Here is a 15,213-nt window from a genome sequence, read left to right as displayed (position 1 = left end):
TGTCATGAAGTACAATATGTCACGAGAAAACAATGTCAGAATCGCCAAGATCCGTTGAAGCGTTCCATAGTTATAACCTCATAAAGGGACAGTGGTCAGAATTGTAAAAATTGGCCCGGTCATTAACGTGCAAACCACCCTTGGGGGTGAAGGGGTTAAAGTGACCCGTCCACCAAATCGGATCCCGAGGTGCGCCGCCCGCCAAATCGGACCCAGGGTGGCGCCGCCCGCCAAATCGGACCCGGAGTGGCGCAGCCCGCCAAATCGGACCCGGAGTGGCGCAGCCCGCCAAATCGGACCCGGAGTGGCGCCGCCCGCCAAATCGGACCCGGAGTGGCGCCGCCCGCCAAATCGGACCCGGAGTGGCGCCGCCCGCCAAATCGGACCCGGAGTGGCGCCGCCCGCCAAATCGGACCCGGAGTGGCGCCGCCCGCCAAATCGGACCCGGAGTGGCGCCGCCCGCCAAATCGGACCCTGAGTGGCGCCGCCCGCCAAATCGGACCCAGAGTGGCGCCGCCCACCAAATCGGACCCAGAGTGGCGCCGCCCACCAAATCGGACCCAGAGTGGCGCCGCCCGCCAAATCGGACCCAGAGTGGCGCCGCCCGCCAAATCGGACCCAGAGTGGCGCCGCCCGCCAAATCGGACCGCCTGAGGGGCCCCAAGTGTGAAAGTCTTGCAGGGGCAGCCCTGGCACCATTCCAAAGCACTATCTGTAGTTCCTTCAGGAAATACCCATCTAGTTACTTTTTTTGCCCACTGTAGCAGCTGCATAAAGAAATCTTTGGCTGCATGACCTGTGTTATGCCCAAAATGGTTGTGTAGCCCCAGCATTAAATTCCCTTACATCTGCTATTTCTGCTTTGTTCAACTCAGCAAAGAAGAAGCTACTTGACGAGAGCGATGCTGTTTCTAGGGAAATAAGCTGTTTTAATCTATGCATTCTCTAAAAATGAATACATGCCTAGCATTTTTGATCTGCATTAGAGCCAATTAAAGACTGGATAGGCTCGTAATAAAAAATCTGCAGAGTAATATAAATTTCAAAGTTCTTCCACATTGCCCTGGTGTACACAGATTCTCTATTCTGCCAACTGACATGTAACAATGCTTGTGACCAACCAGTAATGTGCACTTTATTTACTGACTAGATGGTGGCCCGATTCTAACTCATCGGGTATTCTAGAATATGTACCGTATGTATGTATATAGCAGCCACGCAGTATATAACACAGCCACGTAATGTATAGCACAGGCCACGCAGTATATAACACAGCCCACAAAGTATATAATACTGCCCATGTAGTATATAGCAGTCCCGCAGTATATAGCACAGCCCATGCAGTATATAGCAGTGTGGGCACCATATCCCTGTAAAAAAAAATAATTAAAATAAAAAATTGTTACTCACCCTCCTGCGTCCAGCGAAGCTGTCCCGATGCGCGCGTGGCTGCCGCCAGCGTCCATTCCCAGAGATGTATTGCAAAACTACCCAGATGACTTAGCCGTCTCGCGAGACCGCTAAGTCTTCTGGGTAATTTCGCAATGCATCTCTGGGAAAGGACGCTGGCGGCAGCTGCGCGCGCATCGGCGGACGACGGAAGGTGAGAATAGCAGGTTTTTTGTTTTTTTTTTATTATTTTTAACATTAGATTTTTTTACTATTGATGCTGCATAGGCAGCATCAATAGTAAAAAGTTGGTTACACAGAGTTAATAGCAGCATTAACAAAGTGCGTTACACTGTGGCATAACGCAGTTCGTTAACTCTGCCATTAACCCTGTGTGAGCACTGACTGGAGGGGAGTATGGAGCAGGCGCCGGGCACTGACTGGACGAAAGTAGGGAGGGACTAATTCTCAGCCGGGCTATGCCCGTCGCCGATTGGTAGTGGCCTGGCGGCAGCGACCTATCAGCGACGTGGGATTTTCGTTAACAGACAGACAAACAGACAGACAGACAAACAGAGGGAAGTGCCCCTTAGACGATTATATATATAGACTACAGAGTACAAGTCACCGACAACAGATCCCGCATTCTGCTCTGGACTCCCAGAGTCATTGGCATTGCCAGATGATCATGGGTGAAGTTTATTTAAAGTGCTTCCAAGGCATTGTTATAGGGAACGTGTCATATAAAAAATGCTATTAACCTGAGATATGGGCTTAGCAGGCAGCTTAAAAGCTTTTTGAAGTTGCCTAATGCCTGCACTGAGAGCCCCGCTGCCAGAAGGAAATTAACTTTATTCCTCTCGGCTGCCATGGGCTTTCAGTCATAGGGGTGTGCAGTCACTGCTCTGTGCATGGTGAGCGGTGACTGTAATCGTTACCCCCGCACTGACAGCTGAACTGGCTGTCAGTCAGTTCTGAGGCATGGTTCCAACCCACTCTTACTATGTACTAAGCAGTGACTGATGCTACACCGGCCCACCCCTATGGCTCAGAGCTCATGGCTGCCGGGAGTAAAAAAGGACATATCTTCCTGGCAGTGGGGCTCTCAGTGGAGGTACCGGGCAGCTTCAGAAAGCTTTTAACCTGCAATTTAAGCCCATATCTGCAGGTTAATAGAATTTTTTTTTATATGAATGGTTCACTTTAAAGCGGATTTGTTACCAGATTTCACAATACAAGCTGTGACAAAACACTCGGGATCGCCTTTGCTGGGGTCAAAGGTCACGTGGTTTGTGCATTGAATCTGAGGCGTACAGCTGGTTACGAAGTATGCTGACCTCTGGTCAGGTTTATTTAAGGTGAAAGCAACATAAAGAAAACAAAGCATAAAAGAAAATCCTTGCCTGTCCGGCACTTACTAGACAAGTACGTTCCTATCTAACAACTGGGGGGGGCTACTCCCACCCAGCAAACATAACACAGGTCATGAGCACAGCTCTTTACTCACATTTGTCTCACACAGACAAGCATTCTGTGTGCCCCAGGCTGACGCCTGATTCCTCCAGCTGGTCATCTTTTGAACCTGCACTAATTAACCCATGAGTGTGCTGAAGACACAGAGCAGCCTAACACACATAGGACAGGTATCTAGGCGAGATATACCTGCCCCCAACTACCAGACCGACCTGACTCTTACATATCCCCCCCTCCTGCTCAGACCACTCCGGTCGAGCAAGAACACTCCCGAAACAGTGCACTCGGGATAGGGCATCGGCGTTTCCCATCTGCGCCCCTGGGCGATGCTCTACTGTGAAAGAGTAGGCCTGCAGGACAAGGAACCAGCGAGTTACCCTACTATTACGGTCCTTGTGGAGGTGCATCCACTTGAGAGGGGCATGGTCTGTGACCAGCTTAAACTTCCTACCTGCCAGGTAATACTTGAGGGAGTCGAGAGCCCATTTAATGGCTAGGCACTCTTTTTCAACCACGGCATACCTCTGCTCATGTACATTTAATTTCCGGCTGAGGTAGAGGACCGGGTGTTCCACTCCGTCCTTCACCTGGGAAAGAACAGCTCCTATACCAGTGTCAGAGGCATCAGTTTGCACCACAAACTCGCTGCTGAAATCGGGAGTCACTAGTACGGGCTGAGAGCACAAAGCCCGTTTCAGGCTGTGGAAGGCCTCTTCGGCCGCTGAAGTCCACTTTACCATGACGGAATCCTTCCCTTTGGTAAGATCCGTCAAGGGGGTGGCAATGGCTGCAAAGTTGGGTATGAACCGGCGATAATAGCCGTCAATCCCCAGGAACGCTTGAACTTGTTTTTTGTTCACTGGTTGCGGCCAGCGCTGAATTGCCTGTATTTTGTCGAACTGGGGTTTAACCACTCCTCTGCCAATCACGTAGCCCAAGTATCGGGCTTCTTCAAGGCCGATGTGACATTTCTTGGGATTCGCCGTTAAGCCTGCGTCTCTCAGGTCATCAATCACCGCTTGTACTTTCTGGAGGTGAGTCCCCCAGTCCATGCTGTAAATTACAATGTCATCGAGGTAGGCAGAAGCGTACTGCCTGTGGGGCCTCAAGACTCGATCCATCAGTCTCTGGAACGTTGCTGGGGCTCCGTGAAGTCCAAACGGCATGTAGATATACTGGAACAGCCCTTCCGGTGTAGCAAATGCCATCTTCTCTCTGGCCGCTTCGGCCAGAGGGATCTGCCAGTACCCCTTTGTTAGATCCAGGGTCGTAATATATCGGGCTTTACCCAGCCGATCGATCAACTCATCGACCCGGGGCATAGGGTAGGCATCAAATTTAGAAACCGCATTCAGTTTCCTAAAATCATTGCAAAACCGTATAGAGCCATCTGGCTTAGGTATCAACACGATTGGACTGGACCAGGCGCTGTGCGACTCTTCAATGACTCCTAAGTCCAACATTGCCTTCACCTCCCGGGAGACGGCTTCACGGCGTGCTTCCGGAATCCGGTATGGCTTCACATGAACTGTGACACCAGGCTCTGTGACAATCTCATGTTTCACTAGCCTAGTCTGGCCAGGTTTTTCCGAGAAAAACTGTTGGTTCTGTAACAAAAACTGCTTAACCTCAGATTTTTGTTGTTCAGAGAGAGTCTCGGCAATCTGCACCTCCGGTATGGTAGGTGAACAAACCGGACGGGGCAGATCCGCTGTTAGGGCAGCGCGGTCTTTCCAGGGTTTTATCAGATTCACATGATAAATCTGTTCTGGTTTTCTCTTACCAGGCTGGTGCACTTTATAGTTCACCTCTCCAACTCGTTCCATGACCTCAAAGGGGCCCTGCCATTTTGCCAGAAATTTACTATCCACCGTAGGGATTAGGATCAACACCCTATCCCCGGGTGCAAACGTACGGACCTTGGCGCCTCTATCATAACTTTGCCTCTGGGCTCCCTGGGCCTGTAACATATGTTCCCTCACAAGGGGCATGACAGCAGCAATACGGTCCTGCATTTGCGTTACATGATCTATCACCGTTTTAAAGGGAGTGACTTGACCTTCCCAGGTTTCTTTTGCGACGTCCAACAGTCCACGGGGACGACGGGCATATAATAGCTCGAAGGGCGAGAATCCTGTGGAAGACTGGGGAACTTCCCTAATGGCAAACAGCAAATAGGGTAACAAGTAATCCCAGTTCTTCCCATCTTTGTCTATCGCCTTCCGGAGCATTTGTTTTAAGGTTTTATTGAACCGCTCCACCAGACCGTCTGTTTGAGGGTGATAGACAGACGTACGCACCTGGTCTATTTGTAAGAGCCTGCAGAGCTCCTTCATCACCCTTGACATAAAGGGAGTCCCCTGGTCGGTGAGTATCTGTTTTGGAATTCCCACCCGACTAAACACTTGTACCAACTCTTTGGCGATCGTTTTGGTAGCAGTGTTACGCAAAGGGATGGCTTCGGGGTAACGAGTGGCATAGTCCATGATGACGAGGATATGTTGATGCCCACGTGCGGACCGGGGAAGGGGCCCAACCAAATCCATCCCAATTCTCTCAAATGGGACCCCAATAATAGGGAGGGGTACCAAAGGGCTACAGAACCGAGGTTTAGGCGCAGAGATTTGGCACTCTGGACAGGACTCACAATAGTTACGCACATCATTGTGTATTCCAGGCCACACAAAACAATGCAATATCCTTTCTGTGGTTTTTTGTACCCCCAGATGCCCCCCCATTATATGTCCGTGGGCCAGGTCCAGTACCTTCCGCCGATAAGGTTTGGGTACCACTAACTGTTGCACAGTGTCTTCCCCCTTTTTCTCTACCTGGTAGAGTAAATCATTCTCAAGAACCATGTACGGGTACGCTAGCCTAGTGACAGGTTCTACGGGTACCCCATCTATCATTTTTACATTTTTCCTAGCCTGAGTCAGGGTAGGATCTTTCATTTGTTCGCTGTGGAAGTCATCCAACTGGACTCCCAAATCGGGTAGGCAGGGTGCTGGATGACTGTCTGCCTCCGCCTCTCGCTGGGTTTCCTCAGTTTCCTCAGTTTCCCCCGCCATAACTGAGAAGGGGAACTGAAGGTTAGATTCAATAACCTCCCCAGCAACATCTTCCTGTGGGGTCTCGCCTAGGAACTCGGGACCTCCAGATGGCATGGGGGAAGGTTCACAGCTACCGTGAAGGAGCAACTGATTCTCCCATAACTGCCAGAAATGGGGAAAATCCCTACCCAGGATTATATCGTGTAGCAACGCGGGAATGAGTCCCACTTTGTGTTGCACAGACCCATATGGAGTGGAAATACATATGACCGCTGTAGGATACGAGCAGGTGTCACCATGCACACATGTTACAGAAAACTTGTCAGACGGGCCAGACGGGAGTGCCACCAGACTGGCATTCACTAGAGTCACCACACTTCCAGAGTCTAGCAATGCCACAACATTTTTCCCATCAACAGATAATTCACACAGATGTTTCGCTGCATCATTTTGACCCGCATTCACACTCACTAGCCGTGTAACCAAAGACATGCGTTTTTTAGAGTCTGTAACATCGCATTGCATGGGTTCAGCGGTAACAGGACAGTTCGCAGAAACATGGCCCTTCTCATGGCAGCGGAAACACCTAACAGGCCCCCTATTGAGACCATAGTCCGACACTCTCGGTCTCGGAGCGCGAGCAGTCCCGGGTACCTCCCCCACAGTTTTAGGTGATTTTCCTTCACCTGCAGTCCCTGGAACAGTCTTACCGGTTCCACGAGGAGGAGGCACAGACCGGGTGGTGGAGGTATCGTCAGGAAGTCCTTCCGCCACGGAATAACGCTCCACCAATTCCACAAGTTGATCCGCTGTCGCGGGATTTCCTTGGCTCACCCACTTTTTCAGCGCCGGTGGTAGTACTCTCAGGTACTTGTCCAGAACGATCCGCTGGATTATCTCTGGAGTTGTCAGTACCTCGGGTTGCAGCCATTTCTTTATCAAGTAGATCAGGTCAAACATCTGCGATCGCGGCGGTTTATCAGGCTGATAGGTCCACTGATGTACCCTCTGTGCACGGACAGCCGTCGTCACACCCAGCCGGGCCAGGACCTCAGCTTTCAGCCTCTCAAAGTCCTGAGCGACTTCCGGGTCCAAGTCATGGTAAGCTTTTTGGGCCTCACCGGAGAGAAACGGAGCAATTAGATCGGCCCATCGTTCCTTCGGCCACTTCTCTCTCAACGCTGTCCGCTCAAACGTTGTCAGGTACGCCTCGATGTCATCTTCTGCGGTCAGCTTTTGCCAGTACCGACTCACATGGATTCTCCTGGACTCTGCTTCCGGGTTAGCCTCAGGCATGCTCACCAAGCGCTGCGCCACCTGTTGGAGAAGCTGGCGGTCTGCAGTCGTCACGTCCATTAACTCCTTCAGCTGTGCGGCCATCAAGCGATTAGCTTCCTGCTGTGCGGCAGTGGCCTGCTGCTGTATGGCAGTGGACTGTACTAGGGCTTTCACCACGTCTTCCATACTGTCGCCTGTGCCACGGAGTGCCCGCGTTCTCCACCACAATGTGACAAAACACTCGGGATCGCCTTTGCTGGGGTCAAAGGTCACGTGGTTTGTGCATTGAATCTGAGGCGTACAGCTGGTTACGAAGTATGCTGACCTCTGGTCAGGTTTATTTAAGGTGAAAGCAACATAAAGAAAACAAAGCATAAAAGAAAATCCTTGCCTGTCCGGCACTTACTAGACAAGTACGTTCCTATCTAACAACTGGGGGGGCTACTCCCACCCAGCAAACATAACACAGGTCATGAGCACAGCTCTTTACTCACATTTGTCTCACACAGACAAGCATTCTGTGTGCCCCAGGCTGACGCCTGATTCCTCCAGCTGGTCATCTTTTGAACCTGCACTAATTAACCCATGAGTGTGCTGAAGACACAGAGCAGCCTAACACACATAGGACAGGTATCTAGGCGAGATATACCTGCCCCCAACTACCAGACCGACCTGACTCTTACAAAGCCATATACATTATTGAATAAATCTCTTACACTTGATGTGAATGGTGTACTTACTTTGATTACCCATGTAAAAATGGCTGTATTTTTAGTAAAGAAAGTTCAAATTCAATCTGTGCTCACCTAGCCTGATTGACAGCTCCTCAGTGTTCCTCCTCCATGCTGCTGCTAAGATCTCACACCACTCAGTACAAGCTGCAGCTGGTAGTCAGGTTGGGTGGTCGAACACTGAACACATTTGGATTTATGAGCTCACTAACTCTTTAGCTGGACTGATAAAATGCTCATTTTCATATATATATAACCGTATAACCATTCTGACATGGAATATTAAAGCAAAGTCATAGAGATCTTTTAACAATGTATTCAGTCTGTATTATGAAATCTGGTCACCAATCCCCTTTAAAGTGATATACAGTAGATGATAAGATTTAAGGGTCTGCTTTTTTTCAAAATTAAACTTTTGTCCGCCGGCTGCATCTGGTAATGCATTCAAATGTATATGTCTGAGATGCTATACCACATTCCATGGACAAAAGTGGTATTTTTTCTGGGAATTAAAATGAGTCCTGTTAAAACCCTTTAAGCATTTGCATAAATTAATAGAACATATTGAGTCTGAATTCTGCAGTAGTATCATAGCTACTAACAGTTCCTGACACGCTGTACTGGTCCGATTCTGCACATATTGTACTTGTGGTATTACGTCGTGTATGAAGAGCCAGGTGGTGTTTATGTGACTTTTTGTAACAGCAATGAAGTCATCCATTCTGAGTCTGAAGCTCATTAATTTGTGCCTTGTGTCATCACGATGAATGACCTAAAACACCTTTTGTTCTACGTGAAGATTGTTGTTTGTTCTAGAGTGAGTTTTGCAATTCTGCAATAATTTTAAGAGTTATTGTAAATAATTTAAGAAAAACTCGACAGAGGTGACACAAATACATCTGCAATATTTCATAGTACTACTTTCCCTTTTTTTTCCAGAAAACATTTTTTGGTGGATAAAGATTCCAGTGACCAGGCCTTACCATGTTGAAAAAGTTATGATAAAAAATACCTATTTTTCTAAAATGTTGAGAAAGTCTGCAATTCTGTTATAGATGTTCCAATTATTGATCACTTCAGATACATGTGGACTGGGGATATATAACCAAGGAAAGTTTGAAGGTCCAAATTCCTGCTGTACAGAGGACAAATCATCATAAAGGACTAATTATTATCAGAAAATTGCCCCCAAAGAGTGGTGATTTGCAGAACCAAGTGATCTACCAGTGAGGCAACCTTTAATGAACTTCTTTGTTCTGCTTTGTTTCTGTGTTCGAACACTGACCAACTAGAGAATCACAACTTGGAATACCTTATTAGACTATATATTTCTTTGTATATTTTATTTTAACGTTGAGGTCAATTCCTGCCCCCCAAAAAATTTTGAAAATAAGAGTAACTGAAGCATTTTCAGCCATCTATGAGCAGATCAAAAATTGACCTGCTGCATGATCTTCACGGAATACTGGATGAAACCTGAAGACAAGTATTTCATATCTCCACAGTGATCTCCAAATTGGAAGTGAAGCTTGACACATTCCCCTTTAAAATCAAAGGATGCTAGTAAGGTATGTCTTGGGAGGTGCTGGTTCTCACTGAGGAGTTCCAGACATATTTACTGGCACCATGTAAAAGGAATATGCAAATTAGGAAGAAAACTATTTCTACGACATACCAAACAATTAGTAAAATACTAATAATGGTAGCTGGGCTGCGTTTGCGGGAATGAAGAAGCCTTGATGGCATAGAATTAAGGTTTTCATCCCTACCAATGCAAGATTAGTGCTCTTTTCACAGTAAAAAAAAAAATTGTCACATTTGTTTTTTTTCATTGAAAAAGTGCCAGTCCGGCGCCAGAAACAGTTGGTGGGAATAAAAAACTTAATTGCATGCCATCCAGGCTTCTTGATTCCTGTAAGCGCAGTCCAGGTACCATGATATCTCCACTAAAGAGAATTGTCATCGGTAACAATTTCTCCACCAGCCATGGGCCTGCAGATGCGAACTTTAAAACTCTTATCCCTGTCCATACACAACCCCCCGAGGTAATCTCCATGTTCGGTGTCCGTGCCCAAACAGTACATGTTTGGTACGGACGCCAAACTTTATTGTTTGGGTTCGCCCATCTCTAGTGAAGACAATAGGGTCATTGGTGCCCTGAAAGTTTACTGGCTCTGCTTGAATGGCAAGCCAGTGAGTGTGGCCCCTTTATGGCTGTTTGTCCTGGTGCTGAATGTCAGACAGCTGGGGACATCACAGTACTTGTGAATCCCAATGTAATAGCACTTCAACTGACTCCTACTGTGATTGTTTTAATCCTGTGATTTAAATAAAGCTGTGGCCATTTTGTCAACCAAATTATGTGTATTTATTCCAGTGTCTAGCTTTACTGTAGTTATGGTTGTGGTTGTCCATCCCATATCCACAAGTCAAGTACCTGTGTGGTTTCTGATTGTCTTCACCGTGATTGAATACCGTATTTAAACCTGGCATTGCACTCCCTTCCTTGCGAGATTACTGAGCTAGCAGCCTCTAGTCAAGGTTCCTTTCACCTGCTACTTATCCTCAAGATTCTACTGCTGCCCCGTGTACAAACCTGTGGTTATCCCTGACTATGCTATGTGCTGCTTCTTTAAACTACATTGCTGCTCCTGTTTACCGACTCCTTGACTGTCCCCGACTATGAAACATGCCGGTGCTGCCGCTAGTGGTTGCTACACCACTACTCCAACCCAGGTCAGTCCATAACAGTGCTACTATCACTCATACCGCCTCTTATTTCTCCTGCGATATTATTGTGCACTTCTGTCCCAACCAGATCTCAGTAAAATGCCGATTAGGCAGAATTCCCCAATGAGAGCAAACAGGTTTAAAAAATATTAGAAATTCAACTTGTTAGATAAAAAAACTAAATTCCTGGTATATTAACTGATTCTTAGGAAATGATTTCTGAATGTGTTGTATATTTTTGTATACCTTTTTTTTACCAAATTTCAGACAAACACAGCTCCTTCTTGGGGCCTTATAAAAGAGTCATAGAATTACTTTCGCTGGGAAATAAAATATTCATTAAGTTTCTGTTGAGGTTAGTACATTGTGTGCACAATACAACAATTTAAATAAGACTGCTTAATCTTTAGCAATAAGCTCTACTGAATACATAGAAGATGAAAAACTTGCTTTCAATTTCTGGTGATGTCTTTTTGACAGCCAAGCAAGGCAAGAGGCTCAGTAACCTCTCCTTAATGTTGTACTTTCTATTGTTCTTAGCATAGAGGAAACCTAAAAGATACATGAAAAAGTTTGTAGGAAAAGGAGGATGGGAACATCAGGTTTTAAGCATCACATTCTGTGCATAATCCAAACACAATTTAGATATATGCAAATTACTACATGCTGGGAGTTATAGTTCAGCAGTAGCTGGCGCTGTATTAGTAGATAAAGGGCTAGCTCATGCTGCGCATGCATGTCTACTTGCATTCTTTTCCCGTTCTTTTCTATAGGAGTTCTGAAAAAGACAAGAAATGCTTCCTATAGAAGTGTAGGGAGATAGCCGCAAATTCCTTTTCAGGGGTAATTGTAATTTCCTAAAATGTTTGAATGCCATAAAGAATTATATCAGTATTGATAAGTGGGATCCGGGTGTGAAGCAATGAGCTTCTTCATCGCTCGTGAGGAAATGTATTTAGAAAGTATATTAATAATCTAGAACCTGTATGTGACACTTCATGCGACATCACACAGCAGAACATCTGTCTGTTCTAGCGGCCGATGAAGACCCCGATCCCAACTATGTCATGATGTCTGTAAAGCACCATGGAAATTAATTCCCCTATATAAGCAAGTAAAATAAATAGATACTTATAAATAAAAGATAGAATCTTCTGACAAGTTACCTTCTAAGAAAAAATATCTAAGTGAAGCACATAAATGGTTAAACCAGTAGTGCAGATAGTCCACCATAACCATCATACATATTCTATATCAAAAGCTGAAATATTGTGGAATTAAAATACATTACTTATTTTATACTGATCATGAGATACAGCTTCCACTGGACATTAGCTCTGTATTAACAAATCTGAGCTTAAAAGGAATCGGTCAGTAGGATCAACCCTCCTAAGTCATCTATATGGGCAAGTAGGTCATAAAAAGCTGAATAAAATGATACCTTGGTATTTGCGATATGATGTCTTATTCCAGAGGAATCCACATTTTTCTTAATATGTAAATGAGCTGTTTAGATCTATGGGCAGGACATACTGTATGTAGATCTCACAGAGAATCTGCCTCCAGAGCTTATTTTAAAAGAGGCATTAATATTGTGATACATGTAGATAGGGAGAGCAGACTGTCAGTCATTACATGTGTTACACTTCTCGTTTTATTGGAAATAAACTTTGGTGGCAGATGCTTGGGGAGATCTATGTCCGGCCATTGAATTTAACTAAGATTGTGTGGACCCGTGGATGTTTGGGTTTGTTGAATTCAATCGAACTTTAGTCCGGTTCAGGTTATCCGACCTTGAACCCAACTCCATAGAAGTCAATGGGAACCTGAACTTTTATGCTGTAAAATGATCGTAGTGAGGCCTAGGGTGCTGCAAAAGGAAGCAGCGTTCAATCTTTCTCTTTACAGTTCGAGTTTGCTCATCTCTAATCTTAACAGCTCATTTACATATTAAGAAAAAAATGGATTTCATAGAAACAAAACATGTCAATGTACACTTTGCTTTGGTGGTAGACTTTTGTCTTGCTCAGCAGATACAGTAGATTAATCAGATGAAGAGGTCGGGTGTGCCTGTCGCTAAACTTGTTGACAGTTTCCAATGACAACCAGCAGAATTATGAATGCAGTTCATGTTTGTTATAAAGGTTGTATCTCATAATTACTACAAGTCTTGTTATGTAATGTATTTATGATAAGAAAGTAATTAAAGTTTCATATAAATTAAACAAATAATTACATTTTAAAATGGTGCTAAAAACGTGAATATAAGTATGGTTTGGGTCGGGATATAAGCATCTGCACATACCTTATACATATATATATATATATATATATATATATATATATATATATATACACACACTGCTCAATAAAATAAAGGGAACACTTTTATAACTCCAAGTAAATCAAACGTCTGTGAAATCAAACTGTCCACTTAGGAAGCAACACTGATTGACAATCAATTTCACATGCTGTTGTGCAAATGGAATAGACAACAGATGGAAATTATTGGCAATTATCAAGACACACTCAATAAAGGAGTGGTTCTGCAGGTGGGGACCACAGACCACATCTCAGTACCAATGCTTTCTGGCTGATGTTTTGGTCACTTTTGAATGTTGGTTGTGCTTTTACACTCGTGGTAGCATGAGACGGACTCTGCAACCCACACAAGTGGCTCAGGTAGTGCAGCTCATCCAGGATGGCACCTCAATGCAAGATGTGGCAAGGTTTGCTGTGTCTGTTAGCGTAGTGTCAAGAGGCTGAAGGCGCTACCAGGAGACAGGCCAGTACACCAGGAGATGTAGAGGGGGCCGTAGGAGGGCAACAACCCAACAGCAGGACCGCTATATCCGCCTTTGTGCAAGGAGGAGCAGGAGGAGCACTGCCAGAGCCCTGCAAAATGACCTCCAGCAGACGACAAATGTGCATGTGCCTGCACAAATGGTTAGAAACCGGCTCCATGAGGATGGTCTGAGTGCCCGACGTCCACAGATGGGGGTTGTGCTGACAGCCCAACACCGTGCAGGACGCTTGGCATTTGCCACCGAACACCAGGATTGGCAAGTTCGCCACTGGCGCCCTGTGCTCTTCACAGATGAAAGCAGGTTCACACTGAGCACATGTGTTGTGAATTCCGTTCTCGCACTCCCTCCTGTGGTCATGTTGGTACTTCGGTGAGTTCTGTCCGTGGACTCCCTCTGGTGGCTGTGAGTGGAGCTGCTGGTTCTGAGATTCCTTCCCCACCTGCCCTCGTTTAGGGCTAGGCTGGATTCTCTATTTAACTCCACTCAGATCATTTCTCCATGCCAGCTGTCAATGTTCTAGTACTGGTTCAGATCTCTCCTGGATCTTCTGAGGACCTGTCTACTCCAGCAAAAGCTAAGTTCCTGCTTGTTCATTTGTTACATACGGTTTTTCTTGCTAAGTTCTAGTCCAGCTTGCTATCATGAAACTGCCTGGCTAGCTGGAAGCTCTGGGGGTGCAGAGTGGCACCACCGCACCGTGAGTCGGTGCGGGGGTATTTTTTGCACACTCTGCGTGGTTTTTGTAGTTTTTTGTGTTGACCGCAAAGATCCCTTTTCTATCCTCAATCTGTTTAGTTAGACTGGCCTCCCTTTGCTAAAACCTATTTCATCCTGTGTTTGTGATTTCCTCTTAACTCACAGTCAATACTTGTGGGGGGCTGCTTATACCTTTGGGGAAATTTCTCTGAGGCAAGTGAGGCTTTGTTTCCTTTCTTTAGGGGTAGTTAGCTCTTAAGCTGTGAAGAGGCGTCTAGGCAGAGTCAGGCACACTCCACGGCTATTTCTAGTTGTGTTGATAGCAGTAGGGTTTGCGGTCAGCAGAGTTCCCATTTCCCTAGAGCTCGTCCCGATTCCGTGTTTAACTATCAGGTCATTTCTGGTGCACCTAACCACCAGGTCCATAACACACATGTGACAGACATGTCACAGTCTGAAGACGCTGTGGAGAGCGATCTGCTGTCTGCAACATCCTTCAGCATGACCGGTTTGGTACTGGGTCAGTAATGGTGTGGGGGTAGCATTTTTTCGGAAGGCCGCACTACATGTGCACGCCAGATTTAACCTGACTGCCATTAGGTACCGAGATGAGATCCTCAGACCCCTTATGAGACCATATGCTGGTACGGTTGGCCCTGGGTTTCTCCTAATGCAGGACAATGCCAGACCTCATGTGGCTGGAGAGTGTCAGCAGTTCCTGCCAGATGAAGGCATTGAAGCTATGGACTCGCCCACCCATTTCCCAGACCTAAATCCCATTGAGCACCTCTGGGACATCATCTCTTGCTCCATCCACCAACGTCACGTTGCACCACACACTGTCCAGGAGTTGGCGGATGCTTTAGTCCAGGTCTGGGAGGAGATCTCTCAGGAGACCATCCGCAGCCTCATCAGGAGCATGCCCAGGCGTTGTACAGTGGGGAGGTCATACAGGCATGTTGAGGCCACACACATTACGGAGCATCTTTTCCTTGTCATAAGGCATTTGCACTGAAGTTGGATCAGCCTGTAATTTAATTTTCCACTTTGATTTTGAGC

The 15,213-nt window shown here is 46.2% G+C and overlaps 1 protein-coding gene across 5 annotated transcripts in view; it reads right to left on the bottom strand.

The window, feature by feature from the left end:
* Window positions 1–15,213, bottom strand: part of KCNIP4 (potassium voltage-gated channel interacting protein 4) — a 1,385,815-nt gene that overhangs the window by 361,225 nt on the left and 1,009,377 nt on the right. The window contains exon 2 of one of the 5 annotated variants that reach the window (XM_077279981.1): window positions 11,102–11,203. The exons of the other annotated variants lie outside the window; for them this stretch is intronic. Coding sequence (XP_077136096.1) covers window positions 11,102–11,203 — 102 coding nt within the window. The remainder of the gene's footprint in view (window positions 1–11,101; window positions 11,204–15,213) is intronic. 5 annotated transcript variants of the gene reach the window in all.

This window comes from Ranitomeya variabilis, chromosome 1, assembly GCF_051348905.1.
Source record: "Ranitomeya variabilis isolate aRanVar5 chromosome 1, aRanVar5.hap1, whole genome shotgun sequence".
Lineage (NCBI taxonomy): Eukaryota > Metazoa > Chordata > Amphibia > Anura > Dendrobatidae > Ranitomeya > Ranitomeya variabilis.
Note: the sequence above shows the minus strand (reverse complement) of the source record. Positions and strands in the feature narration are given on the sequence as shown.